Genomic DNA, 20,572 nt, shown 5'->3' with positions numbered 1-20,572 from the left:
ACCATAAGCACCATAACGTTAACAGTTTCGCGATTTCACCAACTAGGACTGCCTGTTGTTGTTCTTAACTTCGAAAAAAAGCAAGCATATACTTCTTTGTCGCTCGTTGTCGTTGCGATGGATCTGGACTTGGAACTCCGGCGAAACCTTGAGGACATCCGCCACGATCTCACGCTCAAGGCGACGTTGCCCACGGCGGACGCGATCAAGTTGAGCCTGAAACATTCGTCGACACCGCATGCCAAAGATCTGCTCGACAAGCTGCGCGGATGGACACAATCCGGGTCGTTCGATGAAGACCAGCTCCGGCTCACGGAGCTCCTGCCCTGTGTGGCCGAGGTGGCCGAGAAAGAGCTAGACTTTGCCACCGCCGAAGCTTGCGTCGCGTGGTACTTGACCCTATCGTCCCCCCGGGACCAGGTATGTACGTCGATCCACCTACCCCTTCCATCCGCCCGTCCTCATCCTCGTACGGGACAATAATGCTAGTTTTACTGTCGCGCGCTGTTTGTGCGGGCCAAATGCCTTGCGCAGCACGCCCGGGCCCTCCAAGGCCACGCCTGTGTAAGCCAGGTCCAGCACGCGATTCACTGGATCCTCGTCGCCGTCAAGCTCGCGCTCGAACCCGCCAGCCGACCGCACTACGACTTTCTCGTGTACAACGCCACCGTCACGTATTGGCACGTGGCTAGACCTTTGCTCCGACCCGGCAGCGCGCGCCACGTCATCGAGTCGATGCAGACCATGCTGGACGGTCTCAAGGCCATCAACGAAGCTGACAAGGCGTGGATCGTGCGGTACGAGATCACCCTTGCCACGAGCTATGAGGACGACAACCAGCTCGGGAAAGCGGCTAAAGTCATCAATGACGCCGTCGATCACGCGCTTGCCCTCGTGGCCGCGGCCAAGCCCCCTTCCGACCAGGCAGCTGCGACCGCTGTCACCAATGCGCCTGCCATTGCGACGGGCACAGCGGCAGCGTTGGCGACCGCAACTTCGTTGTTCGAGGAAGCGTCCCTGTTGCAAGTGCATTTTGGGCGGCACAAAGACGCCGAATGTGCCAAAGCGCTGGTACGACCGTTCTTCATTCTGGATGCTTAAGTGAACGATAATGCTAGGCGGCAGCGAAAAAGAACATGGTCTCCAAGCGCCATGTGATGCTGTTTAACTTGCAGTCGATCAAGTCCGAACTTACGCCCCCCGAAAGCGTCCGCGCCGCCCTCGTCGACCTCTTTGCGGCCACGACGGGGGTCAAGCTAGACGCCGTAGGACATGACATTCCCGACGATGGTAAACAAACGTATTCATCTTGTTTTATAAATATCCGACGGTCAGTAGGATCCCTCGAGTGGGAAACCATCGTCGAATTGGGCATCGTCGCAGTTCAATGCCATCACTCTGACATTGGTAAAACCTGCGAGCGCCTTGTCGGCAGCAGCAAACGACTCAACGCCTCCGCTCGCATCATGGCCGACCTGCTGCGTTGTTATCTCGCGCTCGAGCCGAACAAGCCAGCTCCTTCTCCGATCCCCACTACCCCAGCGAACCCCCCCATTGTTGCCGGTCAAAAAGGCGCCCCTGTCCCGGCAGCGCCCCCCCATCCAGCTCCAACACCGACGACAACGACAGGAGGCCAGGCCAAAGTTGTGCATTTGGACACAAGACAGCGCGAAGCGCACCGCCTCGCGCGCCATGTCGAGTGTGTCAAAGTGTTGGGTACGCCAAAGATACTCATAGACAAGTGTTGTAAACATCGTTTCTGTAGAACGCTCGTTGGCCGCGGCAAAGCGCGTGGGTCAGCCCCATTTGATTCAGGACATTTGTCTTTTTGCGTGGAACGTTGCGCTTCCGTTGGTCGAATCGCACCTTCGAAAGCACGTGCATCGGTTGTTTCAGTCTGCGACGACCCTGCTGGAGGAACTGGAAAGCCCCCTGGTCGCCCTTCGCGCCCAAATGCACTTCGAATCCGCCAAGTGCGAAATGGAGTGCGACTACTTGGCCAAAGCCAGCGTCCACGTGAATAAAGCGCTGCAATTGGACTACGGGGGGACACCAACGGAACAGCCAAGCAAAATCGGACTACACGACGGGACCGCCCCCGGAGTCGGGAAAACCTCGTCGTTGCCCGACGTGCATGTCAAAGGCAAGGCCTCCCACGCTCCCCCTTCTTCTTCGTCCTCGTCACCATCCCCAGAAGAAGTTTCACGACTGTTGGACAAACACCTGATGCCCCTCAAACGCGTGCTGGACCTCAAATCCAACTTGTACGGCGAACCAGATGCCATTGAAGACCAAGCGCTGATCCTCGTGGAGCAGTCCAAGGAAGCCCACGACAAGGCCCTCAAGGCCACTTTGTTGCACAAAGCGATTGCGCTGCTCGAGGCTAATGTTCCCGTAGAACATACACCGTCGGTTGTGCTGGAACGCTTTGCGTTGTGGCACGACATGGCCAAGTTAGCGTGGGAACTAAAAAACGCGGCGATGACTCGAAAGGCCGCTGCGAGGGCGCTCAAGTATCCGTTTGGAATGGACCAATCCCAGTCGATTCTCCAAGGTAGAGTACCCTTCAAATGTGAATCAACCGATTAATCGACCTATCGTTCCAAATGTCATTTGGGGATGAATAGGGGAGCTACACTTTGTGTTGGCGGAAACATACGTGGATGAAATCAAGGCGTACGAGAAGGATCCGTCCGTGTTGACGAGCGATTTGAGGTTGGGCACTAGTATTGTGTGTGACGGCACATCTACTGAGTTAGAGCCCCTCGCGACCATCGCCACGTGCAAAACGCAAGTGGTGGCCGAGATAATGCTGGGTTTACAGCGGGGGTTGGACACCAAAGCGGCGTGGGTTGTGCACAACGCTGCCACGTATTTATGGAACTACCACTGCCATCTCTTTCGCAACGACCACCACCAACTCGACGTGGTGATGCCTGATGTCGCCGCCGCGTTCGACACAGTGTTTCAAGCGCTTGTGGCTCCAGAGCAGTCAGTCAATCACCCCAATGACCAGCAACAGCAATTGCCGCTTGTCAGCTGCATCGCCCAAGGCTTGACCATGATTCATCGGGGAGATGCAAACCGCATGGATACTGTCGTGGATGCAGTCTTGAAACGAAGCGACCAGCTCCCCATTTTGCACCGGAAAGCATTGATCGAGATCAAAACAAGGGTGCAGTTGGAGCGCGGGGTGAAGGACGCCGTGGTGGGGGACTCGACGCCCATGAAGGTCGTGTCGTGCATCAAAGCGCTCGAAGTGCAAGTGGACGCGCTGCATGCGACATCGGTCGCCACCGAAAGTGGAGCGGCTGCCACGTCATCGCGTTCAACTGGCGACGACGAAAAGACACTGCTCGACAAGGCGGCCACGTATTTTCAAAAAGCCATGCAGTTGTGGCTGCCCTTTGCCACCGACATGTTTGGACGCAATGCGGTCGTGGAACCAGTGCTAGAATCGGAGCAGCAAAAGCGCGAGTTTCACGCGGAAATATGGGTGCGCCTGGCCAAAGCAGCGTTGGCCCTACACAAAATGACCGACGCCCAAAAGTTCTGCGAGCAAGCCGTGGCGCCGCTCCAGGCCAGCGACATCCCCCCCGCGTTCTTGACCAAAGCTATCTGGCGATGGTACGCGCTCGCCCAGGTCGTGTGGGCGCAGGCGATTCTCCAGCTCGCGACCGACACGGAAGCCCAAGAAAAAGATGTCAAGCATGAGCTCGGTAAGGCTAAACAACTCTTATAGTTGTCGAAGTGGAACGCCCCCCACTACCAAAAATGCTGTAGAATCCACGACATGACTGCCCACGTGTGGTCATTAATATGTACTACGGACGGGTTCTTCATGGCTAGAGATAGAATGATTATAGACCTGCATACAGTCTACTAATGACGCATACTTTCGAATGCTAATCGACTCATGTAGCACTGTTTGCGATTAAACATTTGTTGTTGGGCGCCGAGTTTGCCGTACACGCGGGCACCCCATCGCTGGTGCAAACTGCCGCTCGGATCATGTGGAACGGCATGCTGGGTATATTAGACGTCAACGGGTCGCCCAACCCATCGTTCCGTCGCAAGTTGACGCTCGACATGCATACGATGCTGGACCACCTCACGGCCGTCGACTCGACGCAGTACTCTTTCCGAGTGGATTTTGTCTGCGCCCTGCTCGACACCTACGAGGAGTTGCAGGCGTGGGAGGCGGGTCTGTCGACAGTCGAAGCCGCCTTTGTCGTAATTCCTTCGTCCGCCCAACGGCCGCTGTGGCGCTACAGGGTAATCTTCATGTCCAAATTGGGCAAGAGCGTTGCGGACGGGTTTGCCAAGATGAAAGAAAACGATGTGTTGCTGCAAGCCCGGGTGAGTAAGCGCATTGCGGCGTCGACGACGGACCCCGGGGCGCAGTACAAGGCGCTGTACAGAGCGGTCAAGGACTTGACGGGCAAAGTGGAGCAGGCGCAGTTTCTCGTGGAAATTGCCGAGTGGTTCTACACCAACCAGTTCCCCCTGCAAGACGTCCACGACCAGCTGCATGGTACAATCCATACACTCTTCATCCATCACAAAATTGGGGTTCATTATGAATCCCCCCATCTACTATTATTGTGTGGGCGGGGGGTTATGATTGCTAAGGGGGTGATTCGAGGGGCTAAGCGGGGGATGATTGCTTGTAGGAGCGATTCACACGTTGTTGCCAGTGGTCCATCGAGATCAAGGTGGCATGAAGGGCGTCGCCAAGAAGGGCGGCGGGGCGAAAAAGCGAAAGGACGGCGACGTCGTGCCGCCCATGGAGTGGTGGCATCTAGACCTCCTGTTGCGTGTCTACGTGATGCTGGCGCTGGCGTCGCGGTCCTTTCGAGAGCGGCTCGAGTACGTTCTTGTGGCGCTGGCCCACGTCGCCAGTATGTGGGACGCGCTGGCCAACGAGCACGTGAATTTGCAGTATCGCGAGCTGTTCGAAGCCTACCAGCAGCAAAATGCAGAGCATGAGAGCAGCGCAGATGATCACGACAAGGCACAAGTGTACGACGACTTTGACGAGTGGAAAGCACTCAACATGGCGTCCACGTCTGTCACCCCGGGGCTCGTCGTTCCCCCTTCGACCGCCGAATGGGCAGCGTTCGATCTTCAACCCCACGTTCCGATGTTGTGTGGCCACACAACCCTCGCCAAAACGTCGCTGCTGATGCTGCACCCTGGCAACGTGACCCAGCCAACGCTGACCATCCATTACTTGTCTAAACTGACGCAACTGGCGCTCGACTTTCACCAACATCCCCATGTGCTGCCGTGCTTGTGGCTTGCCAAAGCGGTGGTCATCGGCACAGCAACCACCACCACGTCGTCCTTAGCCGCCCTCGGTGACGACTTGCCCCTCCTGCCCCTCCTAGTGGACTTGCAACTTGCCAAAGTGCTATGCGTGTTAGGATATACCAGTCAAAGTCAAGAGTGTCTGAAACGTGCGATCGACGCCTTGCACGGCGCCAACCACTCCCCCCCGTCCAGCAGCTCAGAGAAAATCGCCACGACGCAGCCATCGCCGACACCCGTCGCGAGTCTGCGACACCGCCCCATCGTGTCGTCCAAATACAACGTGTTGCACGTGTGCACAGAGATCGCCGACCTGTTTCTGGACTGCGGCTATCACTTGCAAGTCAAGCAACTGCTAGACGTCGCCAGCCGCCAATGCGCAGCGGAGGGGGACACGACAACGCTGGCGTGTGTGGATGTATGTCGAGGTAAACTGCTGTGGATCGAGGGCGAGCGCACCGCTGCGCTGCACCACTTGCAGCTCGCGGCGGCGACGGACGGATTGAGCATCCAGTTGTATGCAAAGTATGTGACGCTGTACGCGACTTTGTTGCGTGATCAAGGCCAGGTCAAAGTCGCCAAGGCGGCATTGCAGCACGCGATTCACGTTGTGAGCCACTTGCCCAAGCAGCTGCCGCGCACGTCGACCCAGCTCCAGCTCGACCTCCCCCCGCCGGTTTCTATGGACATTGACCTTGTGGAGGGGCTGGCGGCGTTGCAGGCGGCGTACGCCGACCTCCTCGTCCACGAAAGCCGGATGCTCTTGGCGACGGGGGGCGACTGGACCGGGACGTGGGCCGAAGCCGGTCGGGTGTACTCCGACGTAGTGTCGATGTTGATCCAACTGGGGGGCACGTTTGCCATGGTCGCAGTGGCGTCACGGTACGCCGACGTGTTGACGTCCACTTTGCGCGACGGGGGTTCCAAGTCGGAATCGGACGGGGACATACTCGACCAAGCAAGGAAGGTGCTGCTGGTCGCGCATGGCTTTCTCGAGCATGTGTGGGCTGCCACAGACAATCCACGCATGGACGCGGATGCAAGTGCGGTGAATCCGGTGGCGCTGGCCACGATATTAGCTCAAGTCAAAGCGCAGTTGGGCCGGCTCGAGTTGCAGCAGCACTTGCTAGGCCACGAGCAACTCATGGTCGTGTACCAAGTCGAATGCGACGCGAAGAAGAACTTGATCGAGCTGTGGCTGGAACAAACCGCACCGCAGCATGCGAAAACTGCCGACGAGATGCGGCTACCGCCGCTTGATAAGGCGCTGTTGTACTTTAACGCGGCCGTGACGTTGACTCAATTGGCACCGTCGCCACTGTACATTGCCAGCGTCGGGCGCTGTCTTCGGCTCCAACTACAGCACAACGATGCTGTGTGGACGTACTCGACCGAGGGGCTACGCAAGCAAGGCATTGCGTGCTCGACTCCCCCTCCACCATCCACCGCAGGGGTTCCAGCCACAACAACAGGGTTGAGCCAGGCCCTGGACGATTGCACTCGTTTGATTCAATCGGCACTGGACATTGCCCTCAAGCAGAAAGATCGCCCGGCAATTCAAGAATGCACTTATGAGTTGATGCAATGTTTTGGATGTATCGACCCCGCCATTGCCGTCAAACACCTTCTTTGGTACACATGATACTATGTTGTAAGATTTGGAGGTTAACAACCCTACTCGCTACTCGTAGGTATCAAAGCTGCCGCATGAGCGCGGTGGCAGAAGGGCTGTTGCTCGAAGCCAGCGCCCCGACGAATCGTACGGCGTTGTTCGTCCAGCGCACCCATATGCTGCCACCCACGTCTGTGCCAGCCCAACTGGCGTCGCTGTACTTGGAGCATGAGTCGGAGGCGTGGCGGCGGCTTGCGGTCACGTCGTCCATCGATGCCACCCTCAGCCACGTTCCGCCACATATGACCCTCTTTTCGCTGCAATTGTCGTCCGATGGGAGCTACCTCTACGGGGCCGTGCTAGCGTCCCCAACCAGCACCTCGACCACCAATACTTGTGGGTTGCCGCTGTTGGCGCGTCTGGAATTGCATTCGCCACGTCGAGTGGCGCTTCGAGAACTCACGGCCAAGCTCAAGGCGTGGCGTGCGTCCACCGTCAAGGGTCTGTTGCAGATCAGTGACGCTATGACAGGCGAACACGATTGGTTTGAGTTTGGCAACCCCACCCCGGCCTCCAAAGAAGACATGCCGACGGAAGATGCCTTGGAAGATCAGTTTCAACAGCTGGTCGACGAAGCCAAGCAGCTGCTCGGGCCGTTCCTCGACTGCTTCCACGGGGCTCTCAAGGCGGCGAAAGCGACGAGCGATGACGCCACCGTCGTGTTTGTTGTAAGCTGTCATATCTAACCATGATACAACAATGCTTAAGAGTTTGTAGGTCGACCCAGCTTTGGAGTGCATTCCCTTTGAAGCGCTCCTCGTCGACGTGTTGGACGCACGGGACCTGTCCGTGCACATGTTGTCCATCCGGTTGCAGAACCTCAAAGCTATCCCGTACAAGAAAGACGACCTGTACTACATAGCCGATCCTCAGAACGACACTGGCGCCGACAGTCCCGACAACCCCCACTCTATTTATGGTAGTACCTTCACCACCCCACTTCTACCCATCAAACGACTTTGCACCCACTCTACTGCAACGATCGTAGCAACGTTAGCCGCTCTCAAATCCAATGCCCCCAGTATCAAGGGCCTCAGTGGCAAGAAGTACGTGCCCAGCGCCGGCGAGTGGCAGGCAGGGCTCACTGGGCGCCGCGGTGGGGGGCTCCTTTTTTACGGCCCCAACCGGTCGCTGGCCCATTTTGCCCCGTCGCACGTGGCGGGTTTGAGCGCGTCCAAGTGCAATCTCGTGGTGAGCATGAGTCGCATGGAGAACTACGCGAGCTACCGCCGCCAGAGCAAGCTCGACACGCACAAGCCCAAGCGCGTACTGAGCCTGGAGGATGGCTGGGAGAGCGCCGTGCTGTGGTCGCTCTGCGGGGCCAACTGCGTCGTGACCAACCAGTGGAACACGTCATTTCTGGCCAACCACCGCGTGGTCACCACCTTGTTTGGCCAGCTGGCCAAGGGCGTGCCAGTGGCCAAAGCGCTCAAGCGCACAGGGGACGTGTGGGTGATGGCCACGAAACCCCCGCACAACGGCACCACGCTCAAAGGGCGCGTGCGATTCAACCCGATCGTGTACGGCCTACCGCATTTGGTCTAATATTGTAGCTAGGTTACTAGCGACTAGTGGAGATGATGGGATGTTATGATTATCATGATATCAATACTAACGTTAGTACTGACTGTACTGCTGAAATGAAAGGCAGCACAGCCACACTACCACCGGCTACACTATCAATGTTATTTCCGATATTAACCCTAATGGACAGGAACTTTTTCTGCAAGTGCATACTGGTACAATTAATAGTACATACAGTACTGTACTACAGTATTATTAATTATAGTATGGTAGAATTAACTGTAAATCATTACTCCGAGTAGTAAAAGACACCGAGAAATATATTGTTGATGTGGCTTGTGGTTTGGTACCGATCGTCAATCAACCTACTGGGTTTCAACTAACGTTAGGTAGTGTAGCTACGTAGCCAGCTAACAACAATGGGGACAAATCATTTTGCGTGAGGCTAAGGTCGGCTAAGAATGTACAACGGAAGGGGTGTCATTAACGACGTTCCACAAGCACTTTAAGTGTCGCCAGTCGTCGCTTGCTAGAATCAACTTCGGGCACAACCACGGCCGCCACCTTGGCCTCCGCCTGGGTGGAGTTGGATTTGTAGCGATCGGTGGCAAACTGCTGCAGCACCGTCTGGGACGACACGTTCACGGGGGCGTCGGGGTTGATGGGTGCCGCCGCGACTTGACCTTCCACGGCGACCGCGGCTTGTTGGGCGGCTTCGAATTCCACGTCCACGAAGTCGTCCACACGGATCTTGACGTTGTGGTTGCCAACGAGTTTGATAGGGTCGGGCAAGATGACGCGGGCGATCCCGACTTTGATTCCAAGCTGGGACTCGAGTTTGTCCACAATGTTCTGCGCAGTGACGGGGGACTTGGTGTTGGGCTTGGGGGTCGTGCAGTGACGTTTGAATTTGAGCGTCACCGTCGACAGCCGCTTGACGATTTGTTCGCGGATGCGTTCTTGTTCGGCGTCGATGCCCTCCTCAAGGGTCGACGTCTTCTCCACCTTGTACGCAGCCAAGTTGAGCTTTGTCGCATATACTGCCTTCTTCTCAGGGTAGAGAAAGTTACGCGCGTACCCGGCCTTCACGGCCACGACGTCGCCACGGAACCCGAGCTTGGGCACGTCTTCTTTAAGCACGACGTCCACGCGATGCCTGGGTAATGAAGATAACACGACGATCAGCGTCGCCATGCATGTGATGTACATAGAAGGGAGCACCTACGCAAAGTTTCGGACAGCACGCGGCACCGAGGACTTGATGGATCTCGCGAACATGGCCTGGGATTGACGTCGAAAATGGAGGTGACACAAACACCAGTGCTTTGAAATGAGGGCGACAACTGCGTTTCATTGGACAAAATCAACCAATCCGACGCCGTTGTTATTTCAACCAATCCCATTCGTGTACTAGTTAAAAACGTGTGTAATTGGACAATATTCCTTACTAAACGATTTTGAAACAACTGGATTGGTGGATTCTTTTGGCCAATCCCTGGTACAAAAAACACACCGCCGACGTCAACACATTTCCGAATATCGCCTGCCGGTGCGATGACTGACACTTCCGCCCCTACCACTGCCCCTGCCGCCAACGTCAAGAAGGATGTTGCGGCGCAAGTGCCTGCGATTGTCGTTGAAAAGGACTCCACAACGCCGTCGGAATACCGCATCTCGGAGAAATGGGACAAGTGTGTCGAAAGCTTCGTGGTGAACTTCTCGGCAGGCCTCGTGGCCGGTGGCGTGACCTCCCTCGTTCTGGCCCGCACCAGTGCTGGCCGCGCTGCCCTCACAGGATTTGGCGCAGGCGCCGGTGTTGGGGCCACGTGGACAACATGCAGTCTCGCGTTTGAGGAAGAACTCCCCAAGAAGTAGAGCCATCGATTCGCTGTCCTTGTTGCATGATAATACACAATTCTACTCAAACCTTGCAGCATGTCAGACACCTAACGACTTGTGTGACGTCTGCGCTCAAGTTAGACGCGCCGATACATTCTTCAGGCGTGCTCCAACAAGCAAACAAGTTCAATTCGACAGTTGACGTAGCTTACAATGTGGTCAAGGCAAGGGTTGGTTGGTAGCAATGCGTGGGCTACTCATTGAAAAACGTCGTTAGTGACGAAAGTGGCCAGAAGTCACATGATGCGGTCTATTTCGTGAAGATGGTTTAATACTGTAGTCCATAGGTGCAATTGCATAGCTTGCAGTCCCATAGGTTTTGGACTTTAACCCCAGTTGTTGCAGAACACTGCCAGTGCTGTACGTACAACCCCTGCTTAGCCATACCCACGAGGATGCCTGAAAGATGGCGTTCCCAGGGATAGACCGTCCAAATACCCCACATTACCTTGTCGTTGGAGCATGGGGGTGTCCACGTCACACCTCGACCCGACCCCAAGTCATACGCAACATGTACGACTAACACCGTGGAGCCAAGTTGCACAGTATCGAAATGAATTGATATGCCAATTTTTTTAATAGCATTAGCTTCAACCTCGTCGATGAATGCGATAATCTGACACCTTGTCGGCCAGTGCACATCAACGCACAATGTCAGCTGCCACGGGACCATAAAGGTGGTCGTTTAACGACGCCATAGTTTCGGGGAAAGCGATTGCGCGTCTCTGTATAATCAAACTACGGAGTCAGGTCTAAAGCCCATGATGGGAGGTACATAGGGGGGTACATAGCCGATTGCGAGCCATGCCAATTTGCCACGTTGAAAGTACCGACGAAAACAGGATGATTTGAAGACAGTTGATCTCCAACATCGCCTTTCTATGGCTACCCATGCGTATATGCCGACACCATACAAACCCGCGGGGGTCTCGTTCCCGTCGAAGCCCCAAGTCCAACGATGATGGTTGGCACCACAACGCTTGTATGCTCGCGCCCCGCCCTTCTTGCCGTCTGCATATCTGGAACGCTGACCTCGTTCACAATCAATGGCATGGCCCTCGAAGCCATTACAAGTGCCCACACCATTGGCAAAACCTCGCTTACACTCAACCGACGAAGCATTTTGAATTGCTGTCCTATTGGGGGTTAGTGTCTGTCGTCACGTCCGTATGGTTAATGCGCTACATGTTCCTTTTCACTCGAGGTGTGGCCAAGTCCTGCAAATCCGTCCCCATTATGGTGTTCGGGGCCTATCGGTTTGGGACGCGATACGTGGTACACAAAAGTAAAATAGATTTTAATAGTACAAGTCAGTAGCGCTTCTATCCGTGGGCATGGCTTTCTTCTTTGTCGGAACGTCCGACCACAAACCTTCGTCTCCCGTGCATGTTCAAATCAGCACCAGCGACAAACAAACGTTTGATATGGCATTTATGGGGGATCGCTGGCTTGCGATGGAGCCTTTGAAGACAACTACACGTACGAGTTTGCCGTTGGGCTTACGATCTTATGTTCCGACTGAACTTGTACAAGGCACTGTGGTAGCGTTTTGCTGTCGCGGCAACCGGCGAATTCAGCGCGATCCTTCTATCAGCTCAAGCGTATTTGGGACCCTTGTGGCTCTGAGTGCCATTGAAGCCAGGTTAAGCGTTCCTTTGTTTACCATCAACAAGTCTGGCTTCCTCACGTCAGGGATGATTGAATCTGTTCAAAAGGTCGTGAGTATTGACGTGTCAGTGGCCGTGTTTTACCACGAATTCGGCGGAATGCAAGTGGCGGGACTGGTTGCCGCCATTGCCCCAATATCCACCCGAAGTGAGAGTAGTTCATTCACCACTTCGCCCTCCGTTAGCTACTGAAATGGTCAATTGTCGACCTCACATTTCACGATACTCTCAATACTGGTATGCAAATATGTACTATACAGTACATACCCTTAGTCAGATGGCTTGCTTAAACCGGTACAAAGGCGTGCTCGTTACAATAGAGCTTGAATTTGGGCGACATCGGTTTCGTTCCCAAGGGGCATCGGTTACTCCCGGCACCAATGAAAATCCACAAAGGGATGACTCAAGGGATAACCGACACACGATTGGTCGTCCATCAGCCAATGTAATGTGCAGGAGCGTATCTTCTGAAACGGTTAAAAACTGACACTTTTGTGTCCTTTCGTCATATGCATCCACATTTCCACAGCTAGCTCACCGTGTCGACCATGGGATGTCACGACGGGCAGCTCATGACGATGCCACCGGATCTTGAACGTGCCACGAGTGCAATCGTGCTATGTACTGGCAAGCACGATCGTTCAGTTCCATTAGCTGGGGATTCGTGCTGTCGCCAGGCTGAGACATCGACCATGTCCGAGTGTTCACTGCAACTGTCGCCGCCATCCAAACCAGCGTCCCAGCTGTCGCTCATGCTATTCGTGTTCACTGGCATCATGGCATCGTTCACAATCAACGGCATGGCGTTGGAAAGCCTGACAAACGTTCATGCGATTGGCGAGCAATCTCTTACGATGATCACAGCGTTCCTGTACGCCGTCGTGGCCATCGGACTCAAGAAGGTCTCCCAAGAACCAAAGTCCACTCTGCCAGCCAAACACTACATTTTCCTGTCTGTGTTGAGCTACACATCCACCTTGGCTTCGGTCCTTGCCCTTAGGTATGTGTCGTTCATCACACGAATCTTGGGCAAGTCGTGCAAGTCCATCCCTGTCATGTTGCTGGGGGTTGTACTCGGCAAACGGTACGCAGTTAAAAAGTACGTGTCCGTGGTATTCCTGTCCTTGGGGGTGGCTGTGTTTCTCGTTGGTTCGGCCCACCACAGTCCAGCCGCCACCCTCCATTCCGCATCGACCGCACAAGACATCCAGCCTCCTCGCCCCGTGGACGCCGACCCCACCGACCTCGCCATTGGCATGGCGCTCTTGGTGGTGTCTCTACTTTGCGACGGCGCGACGGGGGCGCTCGAAGACAAGTACATGCACGATTATGCAGTGGGAACATTCGACCTGATGTTTCAGCTCAGCGGGTACAAGGCGCTGTGGGCGGCTGTGGGCGTGGTCGCGTCGGGGGAGCTGCCCGACGTCATGTCGACGGTGACGGTATCCATTATGCCGCTGCTCGCGCTGAGTCTCAGTGGGGCCATTGGTCAAGCCTTCCTGTTCTTCAGCATCAACAAATTCGGTGCGCTTACCACAGCGATCGTTGGCACCGTGCGCAAAGTGCTCAGTGTGGCGTTGTCCGTCGTGTTATTCCACCACGTTTTGAGTGGAATTCAGTTGGTGGGGCTCGCAGTGGTGTTTGGCGCCATTGGATTGAACTGGGTTCGGTTCGATGTTGGCGCATGGGCGAAGTATGTCTCTTGTCGCCGTGCTGGTCGCCCAGAAGGGCATGACGCTGCGGGCCAAGACGAGGTCGAGATGGTGCTGCTCATGCCGCCATCCAACACGGAAAGCCGTCCCTGCGAAACGACATTGGAATGCGACGATGGGGTCAATATGAATGGAGGAGTGGGTAATGTCAAGGCCATGCAAGCCCTGGTGCGATGGGATCAAGCGTCTGCCACCGCGACTCGATCGTGCAGCTCTACCACGGCAGTGTAACTGTAATTCAAAGACAAAACATTAAACAACCTGACATTCACAAGGGTACACTGGCACTCGAATATCAAGAAGCGCTGGTTTGGCTGAAATGGTAGTTTTTTACAGTCAAAACAATTCCATCATCAGACTTGGCCCTTCGTAATTACATGGGTCAATATAATATATACTGTACTTTAACTCAAATGTTGTTCCGTACGTGCTAGCCCCCGGCGGGGGCAAGCTAAATCTAGCTAAGTCTTCGATGAACCCACTATCATGGAGACATAGCGTTGAATACGCTAATGTTCGTTTGAGGATCGTGCACACAATGGTGTCCCAGGTCATACGACCTTGTCTCAATATCTACGAGCCAGTTTTTGCGAGTTACAACATCGCGGTGTTTGTCGGCAGCGACTTCGTATTTCAAAAACGAAATGATAGACATTTGAGAATAGTTCAATTATTGTAAAAAGTCGCACTTGTCCACATGCTAGAAATACTCCCGGACACGAGCAGTGTGACACGTGTTTGCTCCTTCCATCTTCGAAGCAGAAGTTGGATTATACAGTGGCTTCCCCAAGACTACAATAGCTTGTGGGTGTGGCCGCTTCAAGGCCCTGTCTACACTTCCTTGAGTTTCCGATTAACCTGTCGAGCAGTTCTGCTCGAAACTGCCACCAGCTCATACTGCTATACACTGCATTATCATTGTACTCTTGACTTTTAACCTAACAATGGCCAAATGCGAGGCTAAGGCGGTTCCCACACCCCTGAAACATTGAGTCCTCCTCCTTCCCCCCGAACCCCACTCCTGTTGTTGTGCTTTTTGGCGTCCTGACATGGTGCACCCTAGACGGTATGCTACTCGAAAGCCTTGTCGGTGCCTCCGTTATTGGCGAAACGTCCCTCAAGCTCAGTACGTCCGTCGTTTGCGCCGTATTCGCATGGGGTGTCAAGCGAGTGATGCACAAACGCGTTCGATCGAAAATGCCGAGAAACCTGTACTTGTTCATCTCACTTTTGGGGTTTTAGTCTGGTGCGACCTCAGTGTGTGCGTTGCAATTCGTGTCGTACATAACAAGGGTGCTCGTGAAATCTAGCAAGGCATCCCGGTCATGGTTCTCGGCGTGTGCCTTGGAAAGCGATACACCGTCGAAAAGTACATGCCCGTGTTCGTCCTATCTGCTGGTGTCTCCCTCTTCTTCGCGGGCACGGCCTCTCAAACGTCCAGCGAAGCCTCCCTTCCCCCCCAAGCGCCCCCCTCGGAATTGAAAGCACAGGCCAATACTCGCAACATGTATGGAACGTCGTGATTGGATGGACCTTGCTTACGGCGTCCCTTGCATGCGATGGCGCCAGAGGCACTCTGGAAGACAAGTACATGCACGAGATTGATGTGGGGGTGTTCGAGTTCATGTTTCGCCTAAACGTGTACAAGTCCATTTGGGCATTTATGTAGTCGCAGCTGGATGAATGGCTTGTGTTGCGCAAAGCAAAGTAACGTTAACCAAGGCAATTACAATTCCTCCACGTTATGCAGTGCACTAGTACGTCTTGTACAGACAGTACTGTAGACCCCATGCAGCAACCAGGACTCCGTACGTCGATACATTCGAAAAAACCGAGATACTTTTCTAGGTCGTTGAATTGAAATGGACGAGACATCCGCCAATGAGCTTCAACATTTAACCAATCAGGTGGTTGTCGGATATATTTGTCGCAGCAGCTACTGTACTTTACCTACCGGTATACTCCGGAGTATATAAACTTTGTAGTATTTATTTCCGTATCGATCAACCCTATTCCCACAACAAGCACTTCTTGGACGGGTTCAAGTACGAGTCGGTGGGGCACTGGAACACACGGGCAAACTCAGCGTTGTTTTGCAACGCCCCTGTCACGCGGTACCGACCGCGCGGGTGCGTCTGCTTCAAAGATCTGAGGAGGTAGGCATCCGTGTTCTTGGAGCACGCGGATTGGGCGTACGACAAGTAGAACAACTTGTCGCCTGCTTCTTCCGTGTACTGCGACGGGAACTCCTTCAAGTACTCGTGGTACGCGCGGAAACTGGTCTTGAGCCCCCCGTTGTCCGCAATGGTTTCGCCCAAAGAGATCTTGCCGCTGATGTTGCCCAATACAGTGCCATTCACTTCGCTCTTGACGACAATGTTGGAGTATTGGTCGATAATGCACTGGGCTTTCGTCTTGAACGCAGTGCTGGTGGTGTTCGACCACCATGGGTTCACGTTGCCGTCGCCATCGTTATTGCGGCCCAAGTGGTCGAACCCGTGGGTAATTTCGTGTCCGATTACCATCCCGATGGCACCAAAGTTCTGGGCGGCGTCAAACTGGCCGTCAAAGAACGGTTTTTGCAAAACGCCGACCGGGAACGCAATTTGGTTTACGTATCTGTTGTAGTACGCGTTCACCTCATGGGGGGCCATGTTGAACCTGCGCCTGTCCACAGGTTGACCGTTCAGCTTCAAATTGGTGTCGATGTTCACTTGAGACACCTTCCACCGGTTGTTCAGATACGACTTCGAGTCCAACGTCAGCGTGGGGTACAGCTGCGGCTTCTCCGGGCCACCCAACAAGTGTACAAGCTTGGACAGCTTCGTTTGTGCGTTGGCGCGGGTCGAGTTGTCCAACCAGTCGGCGGTGGCAATGCCAGTGGAGAAGGACGACCTCAAGGCCTTCACCAGGTCGTTGGCCGTCTTGGCCGTATCAGCCGACCACATCGCGTCTAAGAAGTACTGGCCCAAGAGATACCCGAGGGTGGATTTGGAGCTCGTCTGAGTCAGGCAGAACTTTTCACGAGAAGGTTCCTCCCTTTTGCGATCGATCTTCTTGCCGAAGAAGTTCCAGTTGGCCGTGCGGAATTCAGGAGTCAAGTGGTTCGACGAGGCATGGATGAGCTTGTATTCCACGATGGTGCGGAGGTTGTCCAGCGTCGTGTTCTTCAACAACACTTCGGCCTTGTCAAAGTAGGTCAAGTAGTAAAACCCCACCCAGTCGTTTGACCCACCGCACTGGTCGCGTACGTTGAAGCCGTTGGCCTTGAGCCACGAGCCGATCAGCAGTGGGTACTTCTGGTCCAGTTGGTAGAACGTCAATGCAGTATAGGGAGACTCAACGGGCTCCATCTCCTCGAGCTCGCTGAGGGAGACACCGGCCAGACTTTGCTCGAAACGGATGATCACTGGCACGGCAGCCGCCGCTTTCTCAGCAGTGTAGCCAGCTAGCTGTAACACCGACGCAATGTACACCTTGTAGTCGGCTTCGACGGCCTTCCAATTTGAAGGGTTGGTGTAGTACTCTCGATCCAGCGACAGGGGGGCTCGGTAACCGAAGAGGGCGTGCTTGGTCACATCGTTGTCGTCTAAGCTGGAGTTGATGTCCACGAACGCAGGGATGTCGTTCTTGGCCAATTTACCAGCCACGATGAGGAGGTCCAACGTGGTGTTGGCCGACCGAATGGCTTTGAACGAGTCCTCCAGCGGAGTCAGGCCCAGCGATGATAGCGTAGCCGTGTCCAAACAAGAGTTGTAAAATTCACCAAGCTTAGGCTTGTAGTCAGACAAAATCGTCTTCAACACGGCTTCATTTTCGCTGTAGATCTTGGCGTACGACGTATCGACTTGGTGTTCGTCCGGGGGGATCACAGCATCATTGTGCCACGCACCACACGCATATTGATAAAAGTCGTCGCAGGGGTTGATGGAGTAGTCGATGAGCTTGGTCACAGATTCGGGGAGTTCTGTGACGGACCCAGCCGTAGCGGCAGCGGCCAACACACTGAGGGAGATGAGGACTTTGACCATCTCAGAGCACAAAGGAAAATGAAGTTGGCCAAAAATGTCAACTATTGAAGCGAAGACCAGGCGTTGTATGTCGTGTAAAATGTCAACCATTCAAGCGAAGATCAGAGCGTTGCAAGTCGTTCAACGCAATCAACCGGATTCCCACAAAGAGATTCCTATAGCGAATATTACTTAGTATCATTGACCAAGGTGCCATCCACAAATCTATCTCGATGAGAAATTGAAGTCGGCATGTGGAATACCGGTAGAGTACTCGTAGACCCATGCACTAGTTGCGATTGTGGAATATCATGAATACTTCCCTCATTAAAACTGTTCCACTGTTGTTTTGACCTGCAATACAGTTTTAATGAGGGAATATGCCACATCCGGATACACCTTCTCGCCCGTAGCGCTGTAAGCTGGGACTCCGTCCTACCCCCAGTACGTACATATGATGCTAAATCTCCGGGGTTAACTGCAGCGCTAGTGGTTAGCTATCGCTAACCACAGAGATGCACTTAACCCCTAGTAAGAGGTGAGTTGCCTGAGATGCCTGAGCATACAAAGTACCATATAAACCCTCATATTGCAGTGTTTTCTGAGAAAAGCAACAGGGGAACTGTTTTACTATTGATTAGGGAATTGTACGAATATCATTGACCAAGGTGATCCACAAATCTATCTCGATGAGAAATTGAAGTCGGCATGTGGAATACCGGTAGAGTACTCGTAGACCCATGCACTAGTTGCGATTGGCCTTCGTCGGGAATTATGTAGTTACAGTCGCATGCTGCCCTCCATCTATAAACTACCCATTACACTTCTTGACGAATGATCAAGCCTCCAGGCAGTGGACATTCCAAGTAATATGCCACATCCGGATACACCTTCTCGCCCGTAGCGCTGTAAGCTGGGACTCCGTCCTACCCCCAGTACGTACATATGATGCTAAATCTCCGGGGTTAACTGCAGCGCTAGTGGTTAGCTATCGCTAACCACAGAGATGCACTTAACCCCTAGTAAGAGGTGAGTTGCCTGAGATGCCTGAGCATACAAAGTACCATATAAACCCTCATATTGCAGTGTTTTCTGAGAAAAGCAACAGGGGAACTGTTTTACTATTGATTAGGGAATTGTACGAATATCATTGACCAAGGTGATCCACAAATCTATCTCGATGAGAAATTGAAGTCGGCATGTGGAATACCGGTAGAGTACTCGTAGACCCATGCACTAGTTGCGATTGGCCTTCGTCGGGAATTATGTAGTTACAGTCGCATGCTGCCCTCCATCTATAAACTACCCATTACACTTCTTGACGAATGATCAAGCCTCCAGGCAGTGGACATTCCAAGTAATATGCCACATCCGGATACACCTTCTCGCCCGTAGCGCTGTAAGCTGGGACTCCGTCCTACCCCCAGTACGTACATATGATGCTAAATCTCCGGGGTTAACTGCAGCGCTAGTGGTTAGCTATCGCTAACCACAGAGATGCACTTAACCCCTAGTAAGAGGTGAGTTGCCTGAGATGCCTGAGCATACAAAGTACCATATAAACCCTCATATTGCAGTGTTTTCTGAGAAAAGCAACAGGGGAACTGTTTTACTATTGATTAGGGAATTGTACGAATATCATTGACCAAGGTGATCATGGTCACGAAGAGACATGGCTTCCCGTACTTGAACACAATAGTCATGGCGTTGAAGTAGTATTTCTTCATGTAACGCTTGCCGCCAGTGAAGCTTGAAGGCACGATGTACTTGATGTCGACGTTGTGGAGTTTAGACTTTGCAGAACCACGTGACGAACTTCTGTCAGTTCGCAGCCGGCTACCTCCATGATTACCGCAAGCTGAGCCACGGTAGGCAAGTCGTCTGTTTGAGCCTGTACCCTACCAACATCCTTCAGGACAATTTGAAGATTACCCTCGATTTCCTGTCCGTTCCGCTCGATGCAGACATTTTTTGGCAGTGGCATACGTTCTTGCCAATGGGTTGTGCAGATCCATCACTCGCTGTATCGTGGCAGTGTACCGCGAACTGAACGCCGGAAATATGTTTCATCGGTGTTGAAGTTGCTCCTCGCTGCTGTGCATGTAGCGAGGAGCAACTTCATCTCTTCACGGCTCATTGCACGGCCTTCGGGTATGATCGGAGGCTGAGTGGGAACAAATTCCATCAGGAAGTCTTCCACATGCGGTTCCTCTTCAGCTGACCACTTTTGAGATTTCTTCGCACGCTGCTTTTGCCGAGCTTCCTTTATCTTGGCAGCTTTGACGGTCAGTTTTGTTTTCGCAATGGGGGGTTGCTTCCGGCGCTTCCGTGACGATTCAACACGGTTTCTTTGTCCTTTCCACGATTCGTTGCGTAGCTGACCAACTGCGTTTTCGCATGTTTAGCCGAAGAAGTACCGGTCTCCAGCGCCGAGGCCAAACGCTTTGGTACTTGATGCAACGCTTTACCCGCTGTAGGTTGCGTTGGTGGTATGAAACGGCTTGAGTAGGTTTCAACCCCTCCAATCCCATACATAGAAATTTAGGCCTGGATACGCTGATTGTCCACATTGGGGTCATCCTTGGTTTTTTCCTCCGAATCGTTTGGATACGCCAACTGATTTCGTTGTAACAATTTGCGCTGGGCTTCGCTCCACGCATTAGACAGAAAATGTTCGCCTTCTGCGGCATTTTTTAGTAATGCTGCACTGTTGCGGTGATCCCAGGTGGAGCCTTCAACTTTGTCGACGCCGTCGTTGTCGACTTCTTCTTGGTATTT

The 20,572-nt window shown here is 53.7% G+C and overlaps 7 protein-coding genes across 7 annotated transcripts; 5 read left to right on the top strand and 2 right to left on the bottom strand.

Moving 5' to 3' along the window:
- The first annotated feature begins 58 nt into the window (after positions 1–58).
- Positions 59–8,711, top strand: H257_02058 (hypothetical protein). Its single transcript, XM_009825545.1, has 11 exons — positions 59–420; positions 490–1,071; positions 1,119–1,290; positions 1,339–1,716; positions 1,766–2,554; positions 2,628–3,719; positions 3,923–4,534; positions 4,674–6,942; positions 7,002–7,650; positions 7,700–7,901; positions 7,971–8,711. Exons 1-11 carry the CDS (start codon positions 118–120, stop codon positions 8,525–8,527), a joined length of 7,605 nt encoding a protein of 2,534 aa, XP_009823847.1. The 5' UTR covers positions 59–117; the 3' UTR covers positions 8,528–8,711.
- A 64-nt stretch (positions 8,712–8,775) lies between these two features.
- H257_02057 (ribosomal protein L9) lies at positions 8,776–9,822 on the bottom strand. The gene is made up of 2 exons (XM_009825544.1): positions 9,732–9,822; positions 8,776–9,662 (listed from the first exon to the last, which is right to left on the bottom strand). The coding sequence occupies exons 1-2, from the start codon at positions 9,782–9,784 to the stop codon at positions 8,990–8,992; spliced, it is 726 nt and encodes a 241-aa protein (XP_009823846.1). The 5' UTR covers positions 9,785–9,822; the 3' UTR covers positions 8,776–8,989.
- Positions 9,823–10,042: 220 nt separating this feature from the next.
- On the top strand, positions 10,043–10,451 carry H257_02056 (hypothetical protein). Its single transcript, XM_009825543.1, has one exon. The coding sequence runs from the start codon at positions 10,061–10,063 to the stop codon at positions 10,379–10,381; it is 321 nt and encodes a 106-aa protein (XP_009823845.1). The 5' UTR covers positions 10,043–10,060; the 3' UTR covers positions 10,382–10,451.
- A 1,288-nt stretch (positions 10,452–11,739) lies between these two features.
- On the top strand, positions 11,740–12,264 carry H257_02055 (hypothetical protein; the record flags this gene model as incomplete). Its single annotated transcript, XM_009825542.1, has 2 exons — positions 11,740–11,884; positions 11,951–12,264. The coding sequence occupies 2 exons, from the start codon at positions 11,740–11,742 to the stop codon at positions 12,262–12,264; spliced, it is 459 nt and encodes a 152-aa protein (XP_009823844.1).
- Positions 12,265–12,580: 316 nt separating this feature from the next.
- H257_02054 (hypothetical protein) lies at positions 12,581–14,181 on the top strand. Its single transcript, XM_009825541.1, has one exon. It carries the CDS (start codon positions 12,621–12,623, stop codon positions 14,013–14,015), a length of 1,395 nt encoding a protein of 464 aa, XP_009823843.1. The 5' UTR covers positions 12,581–12,620; the 3' UTR covers positions 14,016–14,181.
- Positions 14,182–14,852: 671 nt separating this feature from the next.
- On the top strand, positions 14,853–15,453 carry H257_02053 (hypothetical protein; the record flags this gene model as incomplete). The annotated part of the gene is made up of 3 exons (XM_009825540.1): positions 14,853–14,969; positions 15,095–15,291; positions 15,354–15,453. The coding sequence occupies 3 exons, from the start codon at positions 14,853–14,855 to the stop codon at positions 15,451–15,453; spliced, it is 414 nt and encodes a 137-aa protein (XP_009823842.1).
- Positions 15,454–15,793: 340 nt separating this feature from the next.
- Positions 15,794–17,815, bottom strand: H257_02052 (hypothetical protein; the record flags this gene model as incomplete). Its single annotated transcript, XM_009825539.1, has 1 exon — positions 15,794–17,815. The coding sequence occupies one exon, from the start codon at positions 17,813–17,815 to the stop codon at positions 15,794–15,796; it is 2,022 nt and encodes a 673-aa protein (XP_009823841.1).
- Between the last annotated feature and the right edge of the window lie 2,757 nt (positions 17,816–20,572).

This window comes from Aphanomyces astaci (assembly GCF_000520075.1).
Source record: "Aphanomyces astaci strain APO3 unplaced genomic scaffold supercont1.3, whole genome shotgun sequence".
NCBI classification, from domain to species: domain Eukaryota; phylum Oomycota; class Saprolegniomycetes; order Saprolegniales; family Verrucalvaceae; genus Aphanomyces; species Aphanomyces astaci.
Note: the sequence above shows the minus strand (reverse complement) of the source record. Positions and strands in the feature narration are given on the sequence as shown.

Excerpts from the sequence above, each read along its gene's own strand:
- H257_02054 (XM_009825541.1), top strand. The coding sequence starts at position 12,621 with ATGGGATGTCACGACGGGCAGCTCATGACGATGCCACCGGATCTTGAA.
- H257_02056 (XM_009825543.1), top strand. The coding sequence starts at position 10,061 with ATGACTGACACTTCCGCCCCTACCACTGCCCCTGCCGCCAACGTCAAG.
- H257_02058 (XM_009825545.1), top strand. The coding sequence starts at position 118 with ATGGATCTGGACTTGGAACTCCGGCGAAACCTTGAGGACATCCGCCAC. Across the intron at positions 6,943-7,001 it reads GCCGTCAAACACCTTCTTTG|GTATCAAAGCTGCCGCATGA; the intron begins GTACACATGATA and ends CGCTACTCGTAG. Across the intron at positions 7,651-7,699 it reads ACGCCACCGTCGTGTTTGTT|GTCGACCCAGCTTTGGAGTG; the intron begins GTAAGCTGTCAT and ends AAGAGTTTGTAG.
- H257_02057 (XM_009825544.1), bottom strand. The coding sequence starts at position 9,784 with ATGTTCGCGAGATCCATCAAGTCCTCGGTGCCGCGTGCTGTCCGAAAC. Across the intron at positions 9,663-9,731 it reads CGTGCTGTCCGAAACTTTGC|GCATCGCGTGGACGTCGTGC; the intron begins GTAGGTGCTCCC and ends TTCATTACCCAG.